The 20351-nt window shown below is 44.7% G+C and overlaps 1 protein-coding gene across 2 annotated transcripts in view; it reads left to right on the top strand.

The window, feature by feature from the left end:
- Positions 1-20351, top strand: part of LOC138497992 (protein brambleberry-like) — a 297213-nt gene that overhangs the window by 138133 nt on the left and 138729 nt on the right. For both annotated transcript variants that reach the window (XM_069621767.1, XM_069621768.1), the window contains exon 6: positions 4593-4709. In XM_069621767.1, coding sequence (XP_069477868.1) covers positions 4593-4709 — 117 coding nt within the window. The remainder of the gene's footprint in view (positions 1-4592; positions 4710-20351) is intronic.

Genomic DNA, 20351 nt, shown 5'->3' with positions numbered 1-20351 from the left:
AGGAACCTGTGTTGAAGACGCCCAACTTCAACCGGGAATTTGTATTGAAACCCAATGCCTCCAAAGTTGGCTTGGGGGTAGTGCTTTCCCAGGAACATGGCACTTTGAAAAACTCTTGTTGTATAAGCGCCTTATAAATGTCCAATAAATAAAATGAACATTGCAGATTTGAACATCCCTTCCTGTATACCAGCAGGAAATTGTTTCCTTGTCAATTGGCATATGCCACAGTCTAGCTGAAAGCCCTAGCTATCAAGTGGGCAGTTGTCCATCTTCGCTACTATTTGACGGGGACGAAGTTGTGACTAGTGACTGACCATTCGCCATTAAACTGGATGAGTCTCAGGAAGGATTCTAATGCTCGGATTATGAGGTGATTTTTGGATCTAGAACCTTTTTGTTTCTTTGGAACATCGGAAAGGAAAAGAACAAGGGAATGTAGATTTCCTTAGCTGGTTTCCTCAAGAAGGGGGGCCCTCGCAGTTAATGGGAGTGGTATGTGATGAATCTGGAGGCTTTGTCCCTTTTTGGGTAGGGGAGCCACCCCCTATTGCGGCTGGGGAGGTGAGCCCACTCTGCAAAACCCTCCCTAGGGGTTTGCGAAAGCTGGACCTCGCTGGAAGAGACTCCCCTTTAGGGGGACAAACACTCCCATTCTCATAGGGAACTCACTATACACACAGTATTATCTGCCTACATGGGAGTAAGAAATACTGACGATATATCTGATTATTTCAAGGTAATTCTGACCAATCTATATTTTTGGCTCAAGCTTTACCTTCCACATGCCTGACAACCTGTGGTGAACAATATGACCCTTCTGAATACCAGAGCAAGAATAAAGGGAAAAAAACTCTTGATTGGAGGAGAAAGCAAACACAGAGGCCAGTCTCTGATGTGAGAACGTCAGCAAGGGGAACAGTCGCGTTGACCAGCAGAGCTGACTGCAGTTTGGAAAGAGGTAGATGCTGTGCAAGGCCAGAGAGGCAGAGGCCGTGTGGAGTGAACAGGAACGGGAGTCTCAAACACCTACAGGAAGTGGTGAGCCCAGAGCCCGCAAACAGACACCCCTTCCACCCCAGTATCCAGAAGCGAAGAGCAGCAAGCCGTGGAGAATGCTGCTATCGCTTAGACTCGCCCTCACTGGAGCAAGCACCGCCACACAGCAGGTTCATGGGTTGTCTAGGTCTGAGGGAGGAGAAGTGAGCAAAAATGGGAAGAGGGATCGCAGGTAGTATAGCTCAGTGGCAATGCGCTCATCTTGGAAGCAAGACGACGCAGAGCAACACCGGTTCGAATGCTGGGTCTGTGCTTGAAAACCTCTTCAGTATTAAGCGTGTTAAAAATTATAATCCCTAGCCTCATCCAATGGTCACATGGAGACTAGGGATAAGAAGAGGAAAAGTGACCTCAAACCAGAGCAGCATATATCTCCAGAAGGGTCAGAGGGGCCCAAAAAAAATCAGATTTAGAGAGGGGTCATGGGAACCCTCAAGAATTAAGTGAGATATTGGTCAGGGGACCAAGGGGCACAATAAGTAGAGAAGAGTGAAAATCATATATTACGTGAGCATAGAAACAGCTAAAAGTTGGTCAAAGTGTGGAGAGACACACCAAGTTGGTGGAAAGGGAGCAGGGAAATATCCCTCCACCTAAAGAAGTATGGAGATTTTTTCATTTTTTCAGGAACTTGAGAATTTTGAGGAACTTTTGATAGACTGAGAGTGGAATTCTGTGAGTGGAACTTGTTTACTTCTAACCATTGGATCCAGACCCAGGGGGGGATTCCTGGGACAGATGGAGATACCTTTGTGAAGTAGTAGAGGGCATGGTACTCCTCCACTATATTGGCCTTACCAAATAGCAAAAACGTTATAGAAATAGGTTAAGTGTAGACGGAGCACTGTTTTTACTTTGGACTACAGACGAGCACCTTTTTATTTGGTTTGGTTAGGAGGGGAACTTCCTTTTAGCAGTAGGGTCAATTAAGCCTTTCTCTTTTAATTTAAATAAAAACTTCAGTTAAGCATGTCCTCTGGTCCGAGTCCTCCTTCTGGTTTGACACAGGAGGCATTAATAATTACTTGCATGCCATAATGATTGGAATTGTACCAAGAAAAAGAAAATGAGCTCAACCTCAACAAAGGTCCATCTGCTGAAAGGATGGGTGCTGAAGTGTTTTGGCCAAACTGTCAGTTTCCTTATGGAATGTATATAGCTGTGGACTTGAGAATAGCTTGGCATACTTCGTCAGTCTGTAATTGTTTAGTCAACCTATATTAAGATTGAAATCTTTTGGCATAAGTGGCCTGTCATTCGAAACTAGACAATCGTATCAAGTGCCGTGATTTCTGGGCTTGAAAGTGAAAGAGCTGCACTTATTTTGTAGGCAAGACTAGGTCTGTTTTTGCTGAACTATGTCCTATAGAGGCTTCTATTGAGCTCCAAAAACTTTTCATAAACTAAGACTAACCCCGAGGTCTACAAATTTTCTCCTCACATGTTCTGGGCAGCAATGTTCAGCCCTAGTCAGGAGAGTCAATGGCGAAGGATCATGGGAGTTACAGTTCAAAACATCGAGAGCCGCATGTTTCAGGCAGTGGCACTCACTAAACCCACTGGGATTTGAACCAGTGGCCTCCAGGGTCCCTTGGCTATTTTAGCAGTTCCTAGGATGGTCCCATCCTTGTCACCAGTGAAATAAAGTAGGTTCATCAGCACTTCAGGTAGGTTCCAGCATAATTTACTTTATTAAGCTCCAGTCTGTTACATGATATGTTAGTTACTCCAGAGATGACCACTGGCTCCCATCACCAAGGCAGGAGCTCTCCAACTGACTTAGTATGGAACCTTCACTCCAGGCATTCCCTCAATCACTACATAACAGTTTTCTCTGATACACTAACACCCTCTCTTACATCATCAATCGCTTGCCTTCATGATGAGCAAAATGCAACACTGCATCAGTGGTGACTCGTTTTGTCTGCCCTGGTGATTTCCACCTCGCCTCTTTCCTTTAGGCTGGCACGGAACCAGCAGGCTACGTGCTGAATTGTTTTCCATCCTGGGCTGTCCTACTTGGATTGGACGCGGCAGCAGGAAAGTTAAAAGATCCACAGCCATCTATTCCCCCGCCACCTCTCGTCAATTCATGCAGACTCTATAAAGGCAATTACTCCTCCTTCCGTGGCAGGAGGTAGCGTGCAACTATGCCCTATATTCACAAAATGAGAATTGTTAGAAAGGGGCTTGGGGGGATGGATATTTGCACTAGCCATTACAATTAGAAAGGTTTCTCTGGATGTTGGGTGAAGGGCTAAGTACTATCACATGAAGAATGGCTGTTGTCTACCGCTCTTTCACATGAGTCACGTGGGACTATGTGTTCCAGTAAGGCAGAGTGTGATGGATGATGTGGGGGTTGTGACCAGCAACAGAAAATGCTGTCTGATAGTAAGTGCTACTCATTTGCAGCTGCCTTGAATCTATTGCTTTGTGAGGAGTGTACTGCACAATCTGTTTGGGGTATTGCATATAAGCTTATTAAACAAATGATTTCGAGTCTAGGTCTAGTTGGAAGGGGTAACTCTGCTGAAGTTGTGACGTCTGAGGAATGTCCTCCAGGATTACAGCCATACCTAAACCCCTCCAAAGTATCTCCATGAACGTTGGGCTATTACTGGATTTCGTTGACATTCATTGCCAATACATTCTTGGTTTACTTATGGAAAAATCAAGCCCAAGCATTAAATGGTTGTTGTCCCTCCTGTCCTAATAGGAACGAAAACAACCCTTCATTTTGTTTTAATGTGACCAAAATATGCTATTTTACGTGTTCAATATCTGATTCCTATACTGAAACATTTAACTTAAGGCTGGGTTCTTTGGCTTTTAACAATTTGATTTTATGTAAAGAACTGTGGGTGTCAACACTACTGCACGCTTATTTGTGAAAAGCGATTTGCCTTCGATATACCACATTAGATGCTCTGACCTAACTACTGCATGGAAGTGTGTTTTATGTGCTCTTCCTAACTTTATTAATATGTTAAACAGATCATATGTATTTCTTTGAATTGTAATATTCATTTTGAATGTTTGAACGTAAGCTTGTGCCTATTACTTTACATGTAAGCTTGTGGGTTTCACTTATTTTTCTTAAAAACATTGAGATGGAGGCAATATCTGAATCAAGGCGTGTTGCCTCTTAAGGTCGACCTGCATCAAAGCAAACCTTTCGTTTAGGGATAGCCATTGTCAACCACCCACCCAAGAGCTCTGAGAATCTGTCTTTAAAGTGAAGCCACAGAGATGTCTCCCGCTAAACAATGGCTATGAAGGACCCTCTTTTCCATCCAGCCCAATCTCGTTTTGTGTGCAATTTACGGGCGATGGAGTTCAGTCTGTTCATTAAACTAGTGCATTCCTGGCAGTTCTTACTTGCCTTTGGTGGAATAAGACCAAACCTTGATAAAACAGAATTCCAATAACCTGAAACTACATGGACCTCCTAGAAAAGTGGGTAATTGGCGTCTGCATCCGTGAATCACTGGACTGGTTGAAACATAAATGCTTGTATTTTCACTTTTCAGAAAATGTGACTACCCAGCTCGTCGTCCAAGACACGGAGTTGCAAGAGGGGCACAAGGTCATTCTGGCTGATCTTTCAGAAGTCCGGATCCGGTCGCAGGAAGTCTATTCCAAAATAGGTGAGCTTTCTCCTTCTATCTGCATTTCCTCTGAACAAGGAACGTCTCCCAATAGGAGGCGCTTCCCTTTTGATGTGAAGTATACTCTGGCCACATGGGCATTTACTCTATAAATGGAATCTCTAAACCTAGTATTCTTACTCTTCTTTCCCCACTTGTAAACCTCATCTTGGCAGCTCACCTGTCTAAAATCGCCTGTTGGTGGAGATTTGCCATGGTTTGCTTTTAATCCATGGCTGACCTTTGCTACTATTAGTCACCTGCTTTGAATCCTTGGGATATTGACTTTTGTTGCAGTTTTTCCACTGTTCAATTCCATGGTTTGCTCCTTGTCGTGCTGTACTTAAACATGCATGACTTTTAATGGAAATGAGGCATCCTGGAGATGATTTCCATTCCCTTCCTTCTTCTACCATACCCCTCCTTCCGTGCATACTTTGTTTTCCTCACATTCGCAGGGGATTGTCCCTGCACCTTCTTCCCATCCACCCCCTATGTACTTGTTTTTCTCCTTCTTCCCATACACCTTTTTCCTCTCCTCCCCGATCCTCTCCCAGCAGTCCTCCGCCTTCTCTCACACGCCCCTTTTGGCCCCCTCTCATGAGATTAGTCTTTCCCCTTCTCACCCTGAACTACTCTGCTGCACCTGACCAGAGAATTGTACCACCCTGCCCCCCTCTCCCTTACCCCACTGCACCCGCAAATTAAACCCCCCATCCTTTCCCTCCATGTACTGCTTGATCAGCCTAACCGATTGACCACCTTAATCCGTCTAGCCTGTTGACCAGTTCATGATGGATAAATTGACTACCACCTGAGTTGGGTCAATCAAGAGACCCGATAGAGTCTGAAGGAAATTACTTAATGCACCCAGTGTGGAAGGCGGGTGATTGCCTCTTCTACATAATGGGAGATAAAAACTGACAAAATCGGTCTCCCCGTCAAGCCTGTTGACCTGTTCGACAGGAAGAATGACAACTACCAGTTGGGAGTCAATCAAGAGACCTAGTACCTGGAGTTAATGCCCTTTTGGGACAGCACGTCATCAAAAGAACTACCTGCAAATATGGAAGTCCTGTCCCCTTGGGATGGCAAACATGACAAGTGAGTGGACTACCAGTGTAGCTTTTGGCAAGTGGTGGGCCTCTAGAATTCTGCACTCCGACGGAGTAGAGACAAATAACATCCATTCACTTTTTATATGCATCTTCTAGGTAATGGGTGTTTCATAGGAGCTAGTAATTAGTGTGTATTGTATGCAATCTTAAACGACTGCTACTGATTAAATTTACATTTAGAACATCTGCTCATTACAAGACCCGACACCAGCATCCTTTAAAGCTAGTCACAACAAAGAAATGCAGCAGACTTGGTGTTTATTTTGTGTGTGTATTATGGGCATTTCCGCACCTACCACCCTATTCCTGACACATTCTTTATCCCAGTGTAGCGCGCACGTGCAATTTCAGGACTCTGGGTGAGTGGGAACGCTGGTGACTGCTAAGAGGTGGAGTTAAGAACAAAAGTCAGAAAAGTGTTTTATCGTGGCCACCTACACTGGTCTCCCACCAATTAAAAGTGAATCATTCTGCTACGTTTCTTTGGCGGCGCTGCTAATATCAGGTAAGTGTGCCTGTACCTACCCTACTTACCTGGTCATTCCTATCCACCATCCCGGAGTTGGTATATATATTGCCAGTACATTTCCACCTCATCTCGACCCCACTGCTGAGGATATAATGTACATGTTGGAGAGAGTCTTTGGAGCAACGGAATCTGGTGTGGAGCTAATGGTAAAGTATTACACCATCCGCCTCCGACTCATGTGAGCGACTCGGTATACCTGGCCAAGATGGAGCTGATTCTACAACTGGATTGCCAGTGCAAGGAAGGTGAACCAAACCGCTTTTAATCTGGTCAGGGAGCAAAAAAGCATGCAGCGCAAGATCATTTCTGCTGATGCTAATACAGCTGAGACGTCAAGTGGAGGAGTTGCGCTAGATCATCCAGGCTATACAGCTGCAGAGGGTGCCTGCCCAGGTATTCTCTTCAGCGACCCCTCTCAGGCCAACGGAGCACAGAAGAGACTCTGCACCTCCATCCTGGGAGAGGGAACACCAGCTCCTCTAGCACGCTTGAGAGCCAAGGGAACCCTAAGAGTACCAATGGCAAACTGCACCATTCAAGCCCTGGCAGTTGTGCCACAGGTTTGAGCAGGAAGGCTACACCGTCCATATGTGCACAAATCCACCGGATAACATCAAAGTTGTAGAGTGCTTCCAAGCGTTGAATACCCACATGGGGAAACGCCAGCGAGTGGCGCACCTGGATCCTCTAGAATACTACACTGAGTACAGACAAACGCCATCCATCAATCCTGCATCACCAGAGGGGCCCAGGTTGCAGAGACCACACTGGTGGACATGTCATTTGAGAGCCAGCATTCACCCAGGTCAGCTAGTCTACCTGAGGGGAAGATCACCTACAGACTCACAAGCATAGCCCCTGAAAGTCTTGGAGCACCTGAAGGGTATGTAGGGCCACCAGCCACTGTGACAGTTGCATCGCTGGATGGCAGGTAAAAGTGCTACTAGACAGAAGCTTGTAGGTGACCATGTACTACAAGCCATTTTACTGGAAACCCCTGGTGCATATTCCATTAGCACAAGAAACTAAAGTAACAGAGAATACCAGATCTATCCAAGCTATATGGTCTAACCTGGAGAGAACCGTTAAATTTATAAAGGCAAACAAAAGACCATAAAGCGGGGTACTCTGTGTGGTAAGCTCTAGGCCAGTGAACACACTTGCACAATAAATATATCATGTAAAAACAAAATATACAAAGTCAATCAATTTACTTTACTAAACTCATTTTTAAATTTTAATTTTATTATTTAATAATGTTTAGAAAAAGATATACCAATACAAAGTCATAATATATATCTAAAAATCATCCATCGTGCCAACCTAATAGCACCTCTAAAAAATATATCAGACACTCAAAGCCAGTCTCATACAACACTGTATTACCATCCTCTCCCAGAGACCATACTGCAAACACACTTCACTCATACTCAAACATTCAAATTGAATTCACTATTGTTTCTTTCAATTATAATTGTTGTTTCCTTCAATTATAACAATTCACAGACTACTATAAAACAGTGTACTAAAATATAAACTCCAATACCAACAATATATCAGAGTATCACAGTGGAATAACAAAATATTCTACATAATACACAACACTGTGATATAAACATCTGTCTTTACTACAACATCAAATTCCCCGGCCCAACATGTTTCTTTCTATATATATTCAGTTTCTTTAGAAATTCCTCAGGGGTAAGTGGGTCCAGTATTTTCAGGGGAGTTGGAATAGAGATACAGGCGTGTGGACAGGACAGAGGTTACCTGAAAAATAAAAACACAGAGAAACACACTTAATCGGGCTCAAATGCATAATTTTACCAATTAAGAACAGCAACACCCACTAAATCAGTAAGCGGGGTGCACACCATGGGGTACTCAAAACTCCACTACGTCCTTCCAATGATGAAATCACACGTGGGGGACTGTGATAGGGGGATCATCTCAATTGTATCTCTCCCCAAAATGACCACCATCACCACACCAGTCACTGTAAAACCCCCTTAAATCCATCATAATCACCTAGGTTTTAACAAGAATGCAAACAAAATCAAAAAGTGTCGGACATTGACTTAATAATAAAAAACACTAAACCATGCCACCACCGGTGAACACCCTGAGTGAAATCCGGGTGCCCAAACTCGTATGGAAAAAAAACTCAAGGATGCACCGTTGATTCCCGGCCAGGCACACCCCTGGCTGTACAGATTCAAAATATGACCCCTTCAATGGGTCTGTTGACAATGCTGATGTTTTTTTATATATATGCCACAATTGTTTCGCCCACTTGGTCAGGCTGGAATTAATGAGCCGGCAAACAGCAAAGCAGCGCACCTATAAAGGAGACAAAAGAAAAATGGAAAAAATGGAGCCTGCTCCATATCAAAAGTGTCAGCTAATTGCCAAACAGTTAATCCAGCCAATAGTCACTGTGCATACTATAACTTATAGCATAGAAAAAACGACTGGTTATCCAGCCAAGTAGTACTAACCTGATGTTCCTTAAACACCTTCTTTAGCGCATGACGTGAATAAAGCTGCCAATCATGCCAAAATAGTGCCAAGATGATACAAGTCCAACAGCGTGCACTGGATTACAATATCCATATGGGGTAGCATATCTAAGAAGCAAAATAAACATAGCCCGCCATATTGGAAGACCAGTACAAATATCGTCAACTATCCATCCCGAGTGTTGCTGGATGTCTCCAACGGCACTATTACAGTGGCGTGCCACAGTGTAACTGCGAAAAACGTAACCACATCGGATCTCGCCCAAGTACTAAATTCATGTTTGGTTCTAATGTGTTCCCGGACATGAATCCAAAATATATGCTTACCTACGAATTCAAACGCGATGTAACCCGTCCATGGCAACAAGCAAACAAGCTGCTGTGATGAGCCACGTCTGACGCCTAAATGCTGTCTAGTTTCACGTATAATCACGTGATACACGACGCAGTACCAATAGCGATGTTATTCGTCTGTGCAAGTCCTGTAGCGTCACCTGACCAAAACATGAATGTACAAGTTTCCAATGCTGTTATCGCGTTGTCTACGGACACCATGTCTTAACGGCCCATAGAATGTAAGCAACCTGCTCGTATCTATACAACCACAATTGATGACATACTTGTTTGGAATCTCAAAATCGATGAGCCAGAGAAACAGAAGAAAAAAAGAGAAAAAAAGAAAGCAAATGGTAAAGTATACAATAGTGTTTGTCATCACGTTAGTTACATGCACACTTACACTATTTTAAACCATTATTTGCAATTACACTATTTCACTATTTCACTATTTCACTTGATAACCTCTGAATGAGATTGATCTCCAGACTTGTATATTCCAATCAATCTGTTCATTTAGACCTACCAGGTGGCTGCTACTCAAAAAAATGAGTCATCTCTTCCCTGGATAAAGTTTGTTTATCTGTACTCTTATTGTTAGTAATAGTAATCTTTTTCAATACTGTCCACTTCAAGTCATTGCAACTATGGTCACGCATAATGAAGTGGCCAACCAATGGTGCTGTTAAGTTTCTGGTTCTGATACAGCTTCTGTGATCGTTTATTCGCACCTTAACTTTACGTTCTGTTTTTCCAATGTATAACCTTGGGCATGTACACCAAATCGCATATACCACATTGCTTGAATTGCAATTGGAAAACGATTTTTGTTCACACAATCTTGGCAATCCAATGTCTACCGCCGTAGTGCGGCTTTGAACTGGCAGCATATACACGCGCCACACGGTGCATGGCCTTTAGGTTTGGGCAAGCCCCATTGTTCAGTAATGGTGATCTAGGCATCACCCTTAATACTGCCATCATTTCTACTGACCAATTCCTTCACGTTGCGGCCACGTTTAAAGGCACAACGTGGAGGGTCAATAGGTATTGTAGCCCGGGCCAAAATATGCCAATGTTTTTTAACAATCCTGACCACTTGATTGGATAAGTGATTAAAGGTGCTCACAAACACCAATGTATCTCTCCCATCAGGAATTGGTTTCGGTCTATATTCCAAAAGGGCCTCTCGATTGTTGTTAAATGCCCTCTTTAAAGATCTTTTAACAATCTTCCTGGGGTAACCTCGTGCCTCTAAATTATTACTCAAGATAGTAGCTTCTGACTGAAACACGTCTTGACTACTACTGTTCCTCTTGAGCCTCAGAAATTGACCGAAAGGTAAATTGTCCCTCAATGCTTTCGGGTGGAAACTCTCATATCTGAGGAGTGAATTCCGATCGGTAACCTTATGAAAAGGTCTGAGCTCAAGTGTTTTGGTGACTCGATTGGAATCTAGAAAATCAATCTGTTCCTTATTATAGTTTAACATAAACTTAAGGAACGGGTTCAGCCCATTTAGCCATTGGAAGAAAGCTAACAAAGTGGTTTCATCTCCGTGCCACACTAGTAGCACATCATCGATGTATCTTTTCCACACAGTAATGTGTTGTTTAAAGATGTTATTCTCATTATAAACACTCATATGTTCAAAGAAATCCACATATAAGTTAGCTAACGTCGGGGCCACTGCCGAGCCCATGGCTGTTCCATGGACTTGCTGGAAAAACTGTCCATTAAACTGAAAATAATTCTCGGTGAGTGATAGCATAGTGCACCAGATGATAAAAGAATTAGGTGTAATACCCGAAGAGCGTTTGGTTAACAATAACTCTTCTATAACCTCCAAGGTAGCTGATTGAGGAATTTTTGTATACAATTAAACTATGTCCATGGTAACCAAAATATCCTCACTAGGATCAAAACGAAAATGTTCAATCAAATTAATGACTGCCATGGAGTCCTGAATGTATGATGACATCTTACTTACAAAACCTTTCAAAAAGGAATCCGCAAATTTTGCCAGTGGTTCCAGTACAGTATTAGTCCCTGACACTATAGGTCTGCCCGGCGGGTTCACAAGAGTTTTATGAACTTTGGGCAAGATATAAAATAAGGGAACACTAGGATCACGCTTGATCAAATACTCTGCTTCTTTGCGTGTTATCCAGCCCCTGTCTCTGGCTTTCTGAACTTTGAGATATCAACATTTTCAATCTTCCTGTGGGATCTTGCTCAACAGGTTTGTAAAATGTAGCATCAGACAACTGTCTGGAGCATTCATCAATATAATCGGAGCGATTCAAAATCACGATCGCCCCGCCCTTATCCGCACTACGGATGACTATGGACTTGTTATTTCTAAGTGAGTCAAAAGCTTTTCTCTGTGCGGATGAACAATTCTGAAATGCATGACGCGTGTTAGTGCATTCGAGTTATTCCAAATCTGCCAACACCCTTCTCTCAAACACTATAGACTCCGGGCTGTAGCTAGTGGCAGGAGGACAGAAAGACGACCGATTCTGGAGACCACTGTTAGTCAAATCTCAAACGGGTTCTCTTTAAAGTACTGTTTCAGATGGATTTTTCTAAACAGCTCCTCGATTTCCAACCTAGAATTAAACCGGTCATATGGCACAGTGGGAACAAAACCAAACCCAATTTTCCAGTACAGTCATTTCGATGTCTGTCGGCTTATACCTATATACATTTATCAATAAGCTCTGCTGCTCCTGTTTACTGGGGGATCGTAGTCCCAGTTCTGCAGGTCCTGGTCTAAAAAATTAACAGGCCCTCCTCTACCTTTTTGAAATGGTCTAAAATTCTGTGACCTACGCCTATTGGAATTGCCATGGCCACGGCCTCTGCCCCGTCTTTGTTGTCTACCATTGGGGTCATTTACCTCAGTATTGTCTTCAGAGCTATGTGAGCTATAAGAAGTGTTGGAAAACCTCACACTCTTCTTTTGTTGTTGTTGTTGTTTGTATGCCCCATCATAATGCTGATCGGGTACATATCCCTCCTGGGTGTAACGGAAGGCTTTTTCATGTGTAAAGTCAGTAATATCCGATTTCAACCTTCTAATCCTATCACGCACAGTAGATTCCTTGAAAGCATTCATTTCTTTTATGATTTCGTCCAACCTTTTAGTATACACTTCCAGGGGGACACGTTTTTTAATTGCTTCCTCTAACTTAGTCAACTCTTCCAGTTGTTTCACAGACATTTCTTTAGCAGTGTCTATTATGAGAATCAACCAATCTCGGTCGCACTTATTGGCAATGTAGCTCCACCGTATAATATCTTTATTGTCAAGGAACAATCTAGGTTCATTCCTAACTATTAGTCTTTGTGGGAGCACCCCATTGCGTAGGTACTCCAACATTATAGTACCATGGAGTTCAGTGCGAATAGATCTTTTTCGTAATTGGAACAATTGGTTGGACTGAAACTTCTCAGTGTAGGAGAACCACCCCTTCAACTATCTGGGGTACATACGGGTCAGACTGCAGTTTCCAGACGATGTAACCACAGTATGTGTCCATCAACATCCGGGCGATGGTCTGCAGCATTCGGGAGTGAAGAACCCAGAACAAATTCCTCAATGTTCAACGCACTGGCTACACTGTATCGGGAGACGGCTAGATTTCAATATGACTGCACATTGTCCCTACAGCATGTGCCAGCAGCATACCTGCAAAGAGCTATATTTTGGGAGTTCCTCTTGATGGACTTGTTGGAGATGTTCCCACCACCTAGTTTGTGTAGGTTCCTTTCCTGGCGCACACCACCGTGATGTTCCTGGCAGAGTGACTAAGTAGGGAGCAATGGCAAGGATATCTGGTGATGGAGGTACCAGACGGGTTACCGATACAGCAGATGCTGGTAATGACAGATGGCATTGACCTGAAGACCCTGAAGGTACCGGTCATAAATGTGACCATCCGCTTACCAGGATGTATCATCATAGCACAGATCCTTGGACATTGGAAAGGCCCACGGGTTGTAACACGATCAGTGTGGGCAACAAGATGCCCTTCATGGAGTGATAAGACACCTATCCCTAGGAGACATGGAGGATTTACACAACCACCTGGGAGATTATCCAGGAGACCATGCGCTTCTCATCCTTGCTCGGAACTGGTATGTTTGTATGTGCATCAATTACGGTCTTCTTAACACCTGCACTATTCTGGACCAATCAACCACTCCCTAGTTGGATGATGCATTGGTTTGCGAGTATGTGTTCATCTGTTTTGGACAGAGTGGCTGCTAGCCTGATGCATCCGGTGGTCCATGAGAAGACGCAATCGTTTCCCCTTGGATTTTACAGGTTAATCCGGATGCCACAGAGTATTTTCATCATGCCAGCACGTTCCAGCAGCTTCTGGAGAAGACTGTGGGCGACATGAACCACCTGGAGGTGCTGATCTACCTCGATTGTATTGAGCAGGCCCATTGAGGAAAATTGGGTGCTCCTGAAGGTGCTGTATCGCCTGTGAGAGAAAGGGCTAAAGGTCAGTGTGGACAAGTGCCACTTTGCTAAACGAGCACCAAGTACATCTGACGCAGAGGCTCTGTGGATGGTATTGTTGTGGTTCTAGCAAGGATGGACACCCATCTCACGGACCATGATGTCAGACCCTGAAGGAGTCCGTTTCCTGGGGTTCTACAACTACTAATGGAGTGTCGTTGTGGGATATGCCAACAGCGCCTGACCTCTCCAATAGATGGCTACCCAGAGGACAGCAGCCAGCTCTGTGGATGATTTTTACCATCCACTGGAGCACTTTGGTGAGCCAGCAGGCCTTCGAGGAGCTCAATAGGACCATCACCACAGCACAGCACCAGTCCGGACCCCCTCATTACCCCCACCCCAAGTTGCTGTGCATCTTGCACATGGATGATTCTGGAAGGGTTGCGAGTTGTCCTTTACCAGGTGACCAACAGTGAGATGAGGCAGTTTGCTTTTGCCAGCCAGGGCCTGCATGAGGTGGAGATCTACCCAGTCCACTAGTTGGAATTTCTGACATTAAAGTGGGCCATTACAAAGCAGCTCCAGGTTTACCTCTACTGTGCCTCTTTCATGGTGAGGACTGATAACGTCTTACCCGAGAGGAGATCAGTTTGTCACAACTAGCAGATCCTTTCATTGCTCTGCTCCTGGAAGCCGAGACCACAGGAGCGGATGTGCCAAGAGATGTTTCCCGAAACCCAAAACAGGCTGCAATCCTGAGGAGTTAAAGCCACTTGTGCAGAAGGGCAGAGTCCTGTATAAGGAAACTGAATTGGAAACTGGCTTTTACATTGCCTGGTGCTACTGCAGCGAACCTGTATTGTATACACTCCATGATCTGCATGGGCATCTCGCCAGCAGCAGAACCTTTGAGTTGGTCTACTTAAGGTTTGCCTGGCCCAGACTATCACCCAATAAGGCGTACAATTGCCAGCAGTGTCTAGTGTATCACCAGTAAGAACGTGGTTCACAGCCTAGAACGCCTCCAGAGCTCCAGGCCCATGGACCTAGTCATTCATTCATTTGTATAGTGCCTTTGTCCATAATTATGGTGCCAGCCTGCTGTTGGTTGAATGCCCTCGGAGGGACCGGAGTCCAAGGTTTGAGAGAATTGGGAGGTGCTATTATGTATGCGTGCAGTTCAGCCATTAGTTATGCGAGGGTGGCCAAGACCCTGCTAGTCACCCATGTTTGAATGGCATGTGTATGGGCGCAGCAGAGGTGAACTGCGAACTACACCGGGGTCGATTGTGTTTAAGGAGATGGAGAACAATATGGGAAGGTACGATTTGAATTTGTCCTTTAAAGGTAGCTTCATTCTTATGGTACAGGTGTTGTGCAATAGTGTTTGTGTTGTATGTGAGCGCTGGGTGTGTGGAATGAGTCGGTGCCTTTCGGTGATTTATGGTGTGCAAGGGGAGAAAATGGGTTAGCAGTACAAACAATGTTTACATCCTGGGTTCTGTTTACGTACAAAGAGCAGTGCTATGTATCACCTAGATTCAAAAGGAGAGCAGCGCCGAAAATGCACATAACGACATAATGTGAATAAAATTAGGAAAACTCATAGATTTAAAGGGGGAGTAGGACCTACAATGTGCACACAGACTGAGTGATTTTCGCAAACACTCTGCAATATATGGCACCTTACACAATTAGGCTAAATGCAGAATAAGGCTGCCTTACACAATTAGGCAAAATGCATGTAGCTATATGATATTCAATAATGAGTGGAGGGGTTTTACTGGATTAGTTATGGCTGTACTCCCCACACTTATCTTATCTGTCGCTGTAGGTGGCCTGCGGTGGGCGTCCCAGGCAAAAACGGGCAAACTCAGTGGAGCTGTCCTTTGCCGAGGGCTGCCTGGGCAGAGTCTTCCTTTGGACGATCCTAGAAAAGGGATCTTCTGGTCACATGACCCCAGCAGTGATCCAATCTGCTTAGTGGAGGGGAGGGCTGTGGGAGCAATGGGACGGGGGAAAAAATGAAGTAAAAAAGGGGAGCAGGCATCGGGCCAAGATGGAGGTGGACTAGGCGGGCAGAATGGTGAAAAGGCTTACTTACCCTGTGTTGTGGGCAAGCAGTCCTCCAAGGAATATGCATTGATTTGCTCAGTTTGGAGATGGATTGGTGTGATGTGTAGGATATGGTGTTGATGGACCACTTTACTCTGCACGCACTGGCGTTTCCCACCAATGATCATTGCGCCACCACAGTTGACTGCATGCTGTGGGAAAATTAGTTTATGTACTATGGTTGGCCAGCCAGCAAGGGTTCATTCTGACCGGGGACCAGATTGTTAGTCTACACTCATATGGATGCTGGAGCTGATTCGCATCATGAAGACTTGTACAAATCCATACCAACCTCAAGGGGATGCCCAAGCGGAGGGATTTAATCACACTTGCCATTGTTGGACTCCCTGAGGCTGGAGGAGACCTGGTGTGGCTACCTGGCCCTGTGCTTGCAACTGTACAAAGAATGATGCCACTGGATTTACACACTATTACTTGATGTTCTGAAGGCACTCCCTGTTTCTGTAGTGTCCGCAGATAGAACAGGCAGAGAGAGCGACGCCAGATTGGTGAAACGGCTGAAATATCAGCTAGAGCAAAATCATCAGTTTGCTCAGGCTGCTGTCAAGATGACTGAAGAGTAACAAATGCCACCACAATGTCAAAATCTGATTACACGCTCTTCATCCTGGCAACCGTGTGTTGACCCGCAGCCTGGGAAGTGAGCCGGGTGAGAAGTGAGTCCCAACCGATCACCATAGAGCTTCAGCTAGGAGAGCACCCTGTCTACCGACTGCGAGAGGAAGAATGGCCAAAGAACACCAAGAACCACCTGCTCCAGTCGGGATTAGGTAGGGTTTTGCACCGGGAGATGCAGAAGGGGCATCCCTCAAGGACCCAATGACCCGACTAGGCCGGAAGGGAGAGACCTTTGGTTGGCTCAATCACCATAAGCTCCCCAACCTATCAAGACACAGACCATTGGAAGGCCACCTGGAAGCCAGTGAGGATGCAGACACAGAGCGATCAGTTTGGTATCTGCAGTGACCCTTTCTCTGATCAGTAACTAGCATGGGTTCTGCCACCCACGGGTCCAGACCGAACTCCTAGGGATCTAGGGCACAAAATTGCAGTTGTTTTGCCTACTGAGATTGATCCTGAGCCTGCTCCCATCACTCCTGTTGCACCGGACGTGGCTGAGGAACCCTTTCCTCCACTATTAGTCTATCCCTGATCCGGTACAGTGTGCACATCTGGATCAGGATGCATGGTCTGTTCTCCATCTTTCCACCAGGGAGTTCAGACCTGACCTGTGCATGATTCACTGGGAGTTCAGTGTGAGGCTCCCATTGCCTGTCTGTTTCACATGGGAGTTCAAGGGATCCTGTGGGAAGTGCTTGATTCATTGTAGTGGATGGAAACCAACGTCCTATACATAAAAATGTGGCACAGGCTCTCCGTCGCGTATAGTTCAAAGTGGGGGGAGCAGGTAACCCCTGCCCTATAAAGGGTCATTGCAGGGCACAGATTTTTTAAATGTAATGATACTGCTCTGGTTTCCCCTGGCTGCACCTTCGTTGGAATTCCCCAGCACATGCACAGTATGGGGAACACTTTAAGAGGAAAAAAAGCATTCCTGTTGTGTAACTGCGTGAGCAGAGAGCTATTGACTGTTGGAAAGTACCAACTCTCACTCGGCACCCACAACAAAAACATACCTTGTTGATCTTACCTCGATAGGAGTTGCCCTATGATCAGTAGTATATCGTTGCAGCAGCCCGGCTCATCAACACGGTACTCTGTTGCCAGTCGGGGCGCTTCTAACTAACCTCACTGCTGTGGCTTGACTCTTCATTACATGGTGCTCCCCATATGTAAGGGTAGCACTGCAATTCATCACAGCTTCCGCCTGGGCTGCATCTAATGGGTGGTGCTCTCCAGTGAGGAAGGGGAACGCTGTATGATTGCAGCTGGGCCTGCCCCCGCCAAAGCAGGCCCTTACTGAATCCTCTGGCCATTCGGGCAAACGCAACCTAGGATACAGGGCTTGTGGAGGCCCCCCTACTGCTGCTGCAGCTTCTGTTCGTGTCTGATAGTTCTTGGCATATGCAGCCCAGCAGGGAGATATTGGCTGGGGCTGCTACTGCCGCTGCAAATTGTGCTGTTCCTGACCTACATGGCCTGGCTAGTGAGGACCTCCAGGGGGCCCCCTCATCACCAGACATTCCTGGGCTAAAGCTGACGGACGCTGGGTAAGGACTGGAGGGGACCTGGGGTCAGCAACCAACAAACACAGGATCAACTTAACACTTATCTGCGGTAAAGTGGACGTTCAGGCAACCCTGGCCAGGTGCCTGCCAAGTAAGACAATTTGGTATGTTTTTTTTAAATTTTTTTTATCAAGTGCACTTAAGACTGTAAACATCTTAAAGGACTCTTGGCTTTTTAATTGTTTTTATTGTATGCATCCACTAGGTAATGGGTGTTAACAAGTGTGTTGTATTTACCCCTTTTATATTAAATCTAAAACTGCTGGTGTACTGCATCTAATTTAATCTTATATCTTTAACATCTGATCACTAAAAGACCGCACCCCAGCATCTATTTTTTTTAAAAATAATTTGTTTTCCTGTTTTTGTTGTGGTTAGGTTAGCCCTCTTTTATAGGGGTCAGGGCTATTCCTGCACCCATCACATTTCCTTACCCAATGTGGCACACCAGGGTGATTCCCCGACTCTAGGTGGGCTGGGACGTCCGAGACTGGTAAGAGGCGGTTTAAAGTACAAAGAAGCCAGAAAAGTGTTTTATCGTGCCCGCCTACTCTGATCTCCCACCATGTGCAAGTATAGGCATTCCGTGCTACATTAGCAACTAGACATTTGGTCTGAATGTAACTTGGTGATCAGAAATATGCACAAGCCTCAGTAGAAAACACATACAGATGGCTAGAATTAAAGTTCCAGAGTGGATAAATACCAAGACAACAAGAATATTATTTGAAGTGTTTAGGAAGGAAGGAAAATTCCGAAATACCTAGTGACCAATTACTGCCTTAAGGTCATTTCCGAATAAATGCAGAACGTGGTAGCAGGAAATGACATCAGACATAAAAGGGCCACTCTCCACCATCACCAAGGGAACTGGCAGGTGGAAAGAATCAATTGATTTTTAAAAGACTTTTTGCAAGCAGTGTTACATAGCATATTGCGTCTACGCTATCATTCTCTTCCTTGACTTCAGAAATACCCCACACCCTCACAGCTTGTCTCTCGGCTATCAAATCCTGCATGGCTTCTCGCTTTCTCACTCTTAATGCAGGGAAGAGAGGGGTCTCATTCTTCCCTGCTAACACTCTTCCTCCTCATCCTCTACCCCCGTTCATATCCTATCCTTCCTCCAATCTTTCTATTTCTCCCACTGGTCGTAATCTTGTTCTTTACTTTGATTCCAATCTTTCCTTTGCCCATCTCAATCTCCTCTTGTTCCTGTCGTTTCCGTCGTTTCCATCTTCATAATATTCGTAAAAGATTACCCCTTCCTCACTTTCCAAGCTTCTTAACTTATTTCCTCCCTAATCTTTTCTCAACTTTTACTGCTCCACCACTTTTTGGTCTCCTGACCTCTCGTCTTGCCCCTCTAAAATCAATCTATAATTCTTCTATCCGTCTACTTTGTCTTCTCTCTTATTTAGACTTTTTCACTTGCTTCGCTTGGTTACCTTTTCACTACCAACTAAAATTTCACTTTCTTGGCCTAGATTTTAAATCCCTCTATGGGCTTGCCCCTGATTACCTTGCTGCACTTGTATCTTTCTATACCCCATCTCGCTCTCCGTTCCGCTTCCCTCTTTAGACTCAATGTCACCCATCCTCTATGTGCCCAGTCCCGTTTCTGACCTTTCCATCTCCTTGCTCCTCTTCACTGGAATGCTCTCGCCGCTCCACTACAGTTTACTCTTTTTCGTCTCTCCTTGAAACCTTTTCCAATAGCTCTGATTGTCTGCTACCAGGATTGATGTTGATTTCTTAACATTCTTTTGTACCGCACTTTGGTTTTAAAATGTACAGCTCTTCGGTTTAAGGTGCTTTATAAAATATAAATAAAATACAGCACTCTAGTGACCCACGTTCCAGAGGACCCATCATAACCATGTGACTGGGGTCTACTGCCATATTCATGATAAATCGGCACCTGGATAGACTGATCCCCAATTGGGAAAAACCAAAACGAGTGTAGAAAACATACATGGGAGAAGGAAGACCATTAGGAAGGCATTACATGCACATGATCTGCCACAAGGAAAATCTGTAGATGTAAAATTGCCACACGAAGCCAAGTACTCAATCCTGATAGATTGCACCCATACAAGTGTACCAAGTAAGAGTACATTCTGTGCTGACAGCAGTTGTAAGGTATTGGAATATGGAAAAGATAGCATTGTATCAAAGAAAAAGCAAAAAATCTACAAAGACGACTCAGAATTAGAAAACGAAAAAGCAGCCATTTGGGCTGAAAGAGTGAAGTCCCAAGAGAAGAGAATCTTGTCATTATGAATGCAGCAAATAAAGAAAGAACATGATGGTAACCTTCAGGACATAAAGCAGATGA

This window comes from Ambystoma mexicanum, chromosome 5q (assembly GCF_040938575.1).
Source record: "Ambystoma mexicanum isolate Mex_15411 chromosome 5q, UKY_AmexF1_1, whole genome shotgun sequence".
NCBI classification, from domain to species: domain Eukaryota; kingdom Metazoa; phylum Chordata; class Amphibia; order Caudata; family Ambystomatidae; genus Ambystoma; species Ambystoma mexicanum.
This window is presented reverse-complemented; position numbering and strand designations above follow the sequence as displayed.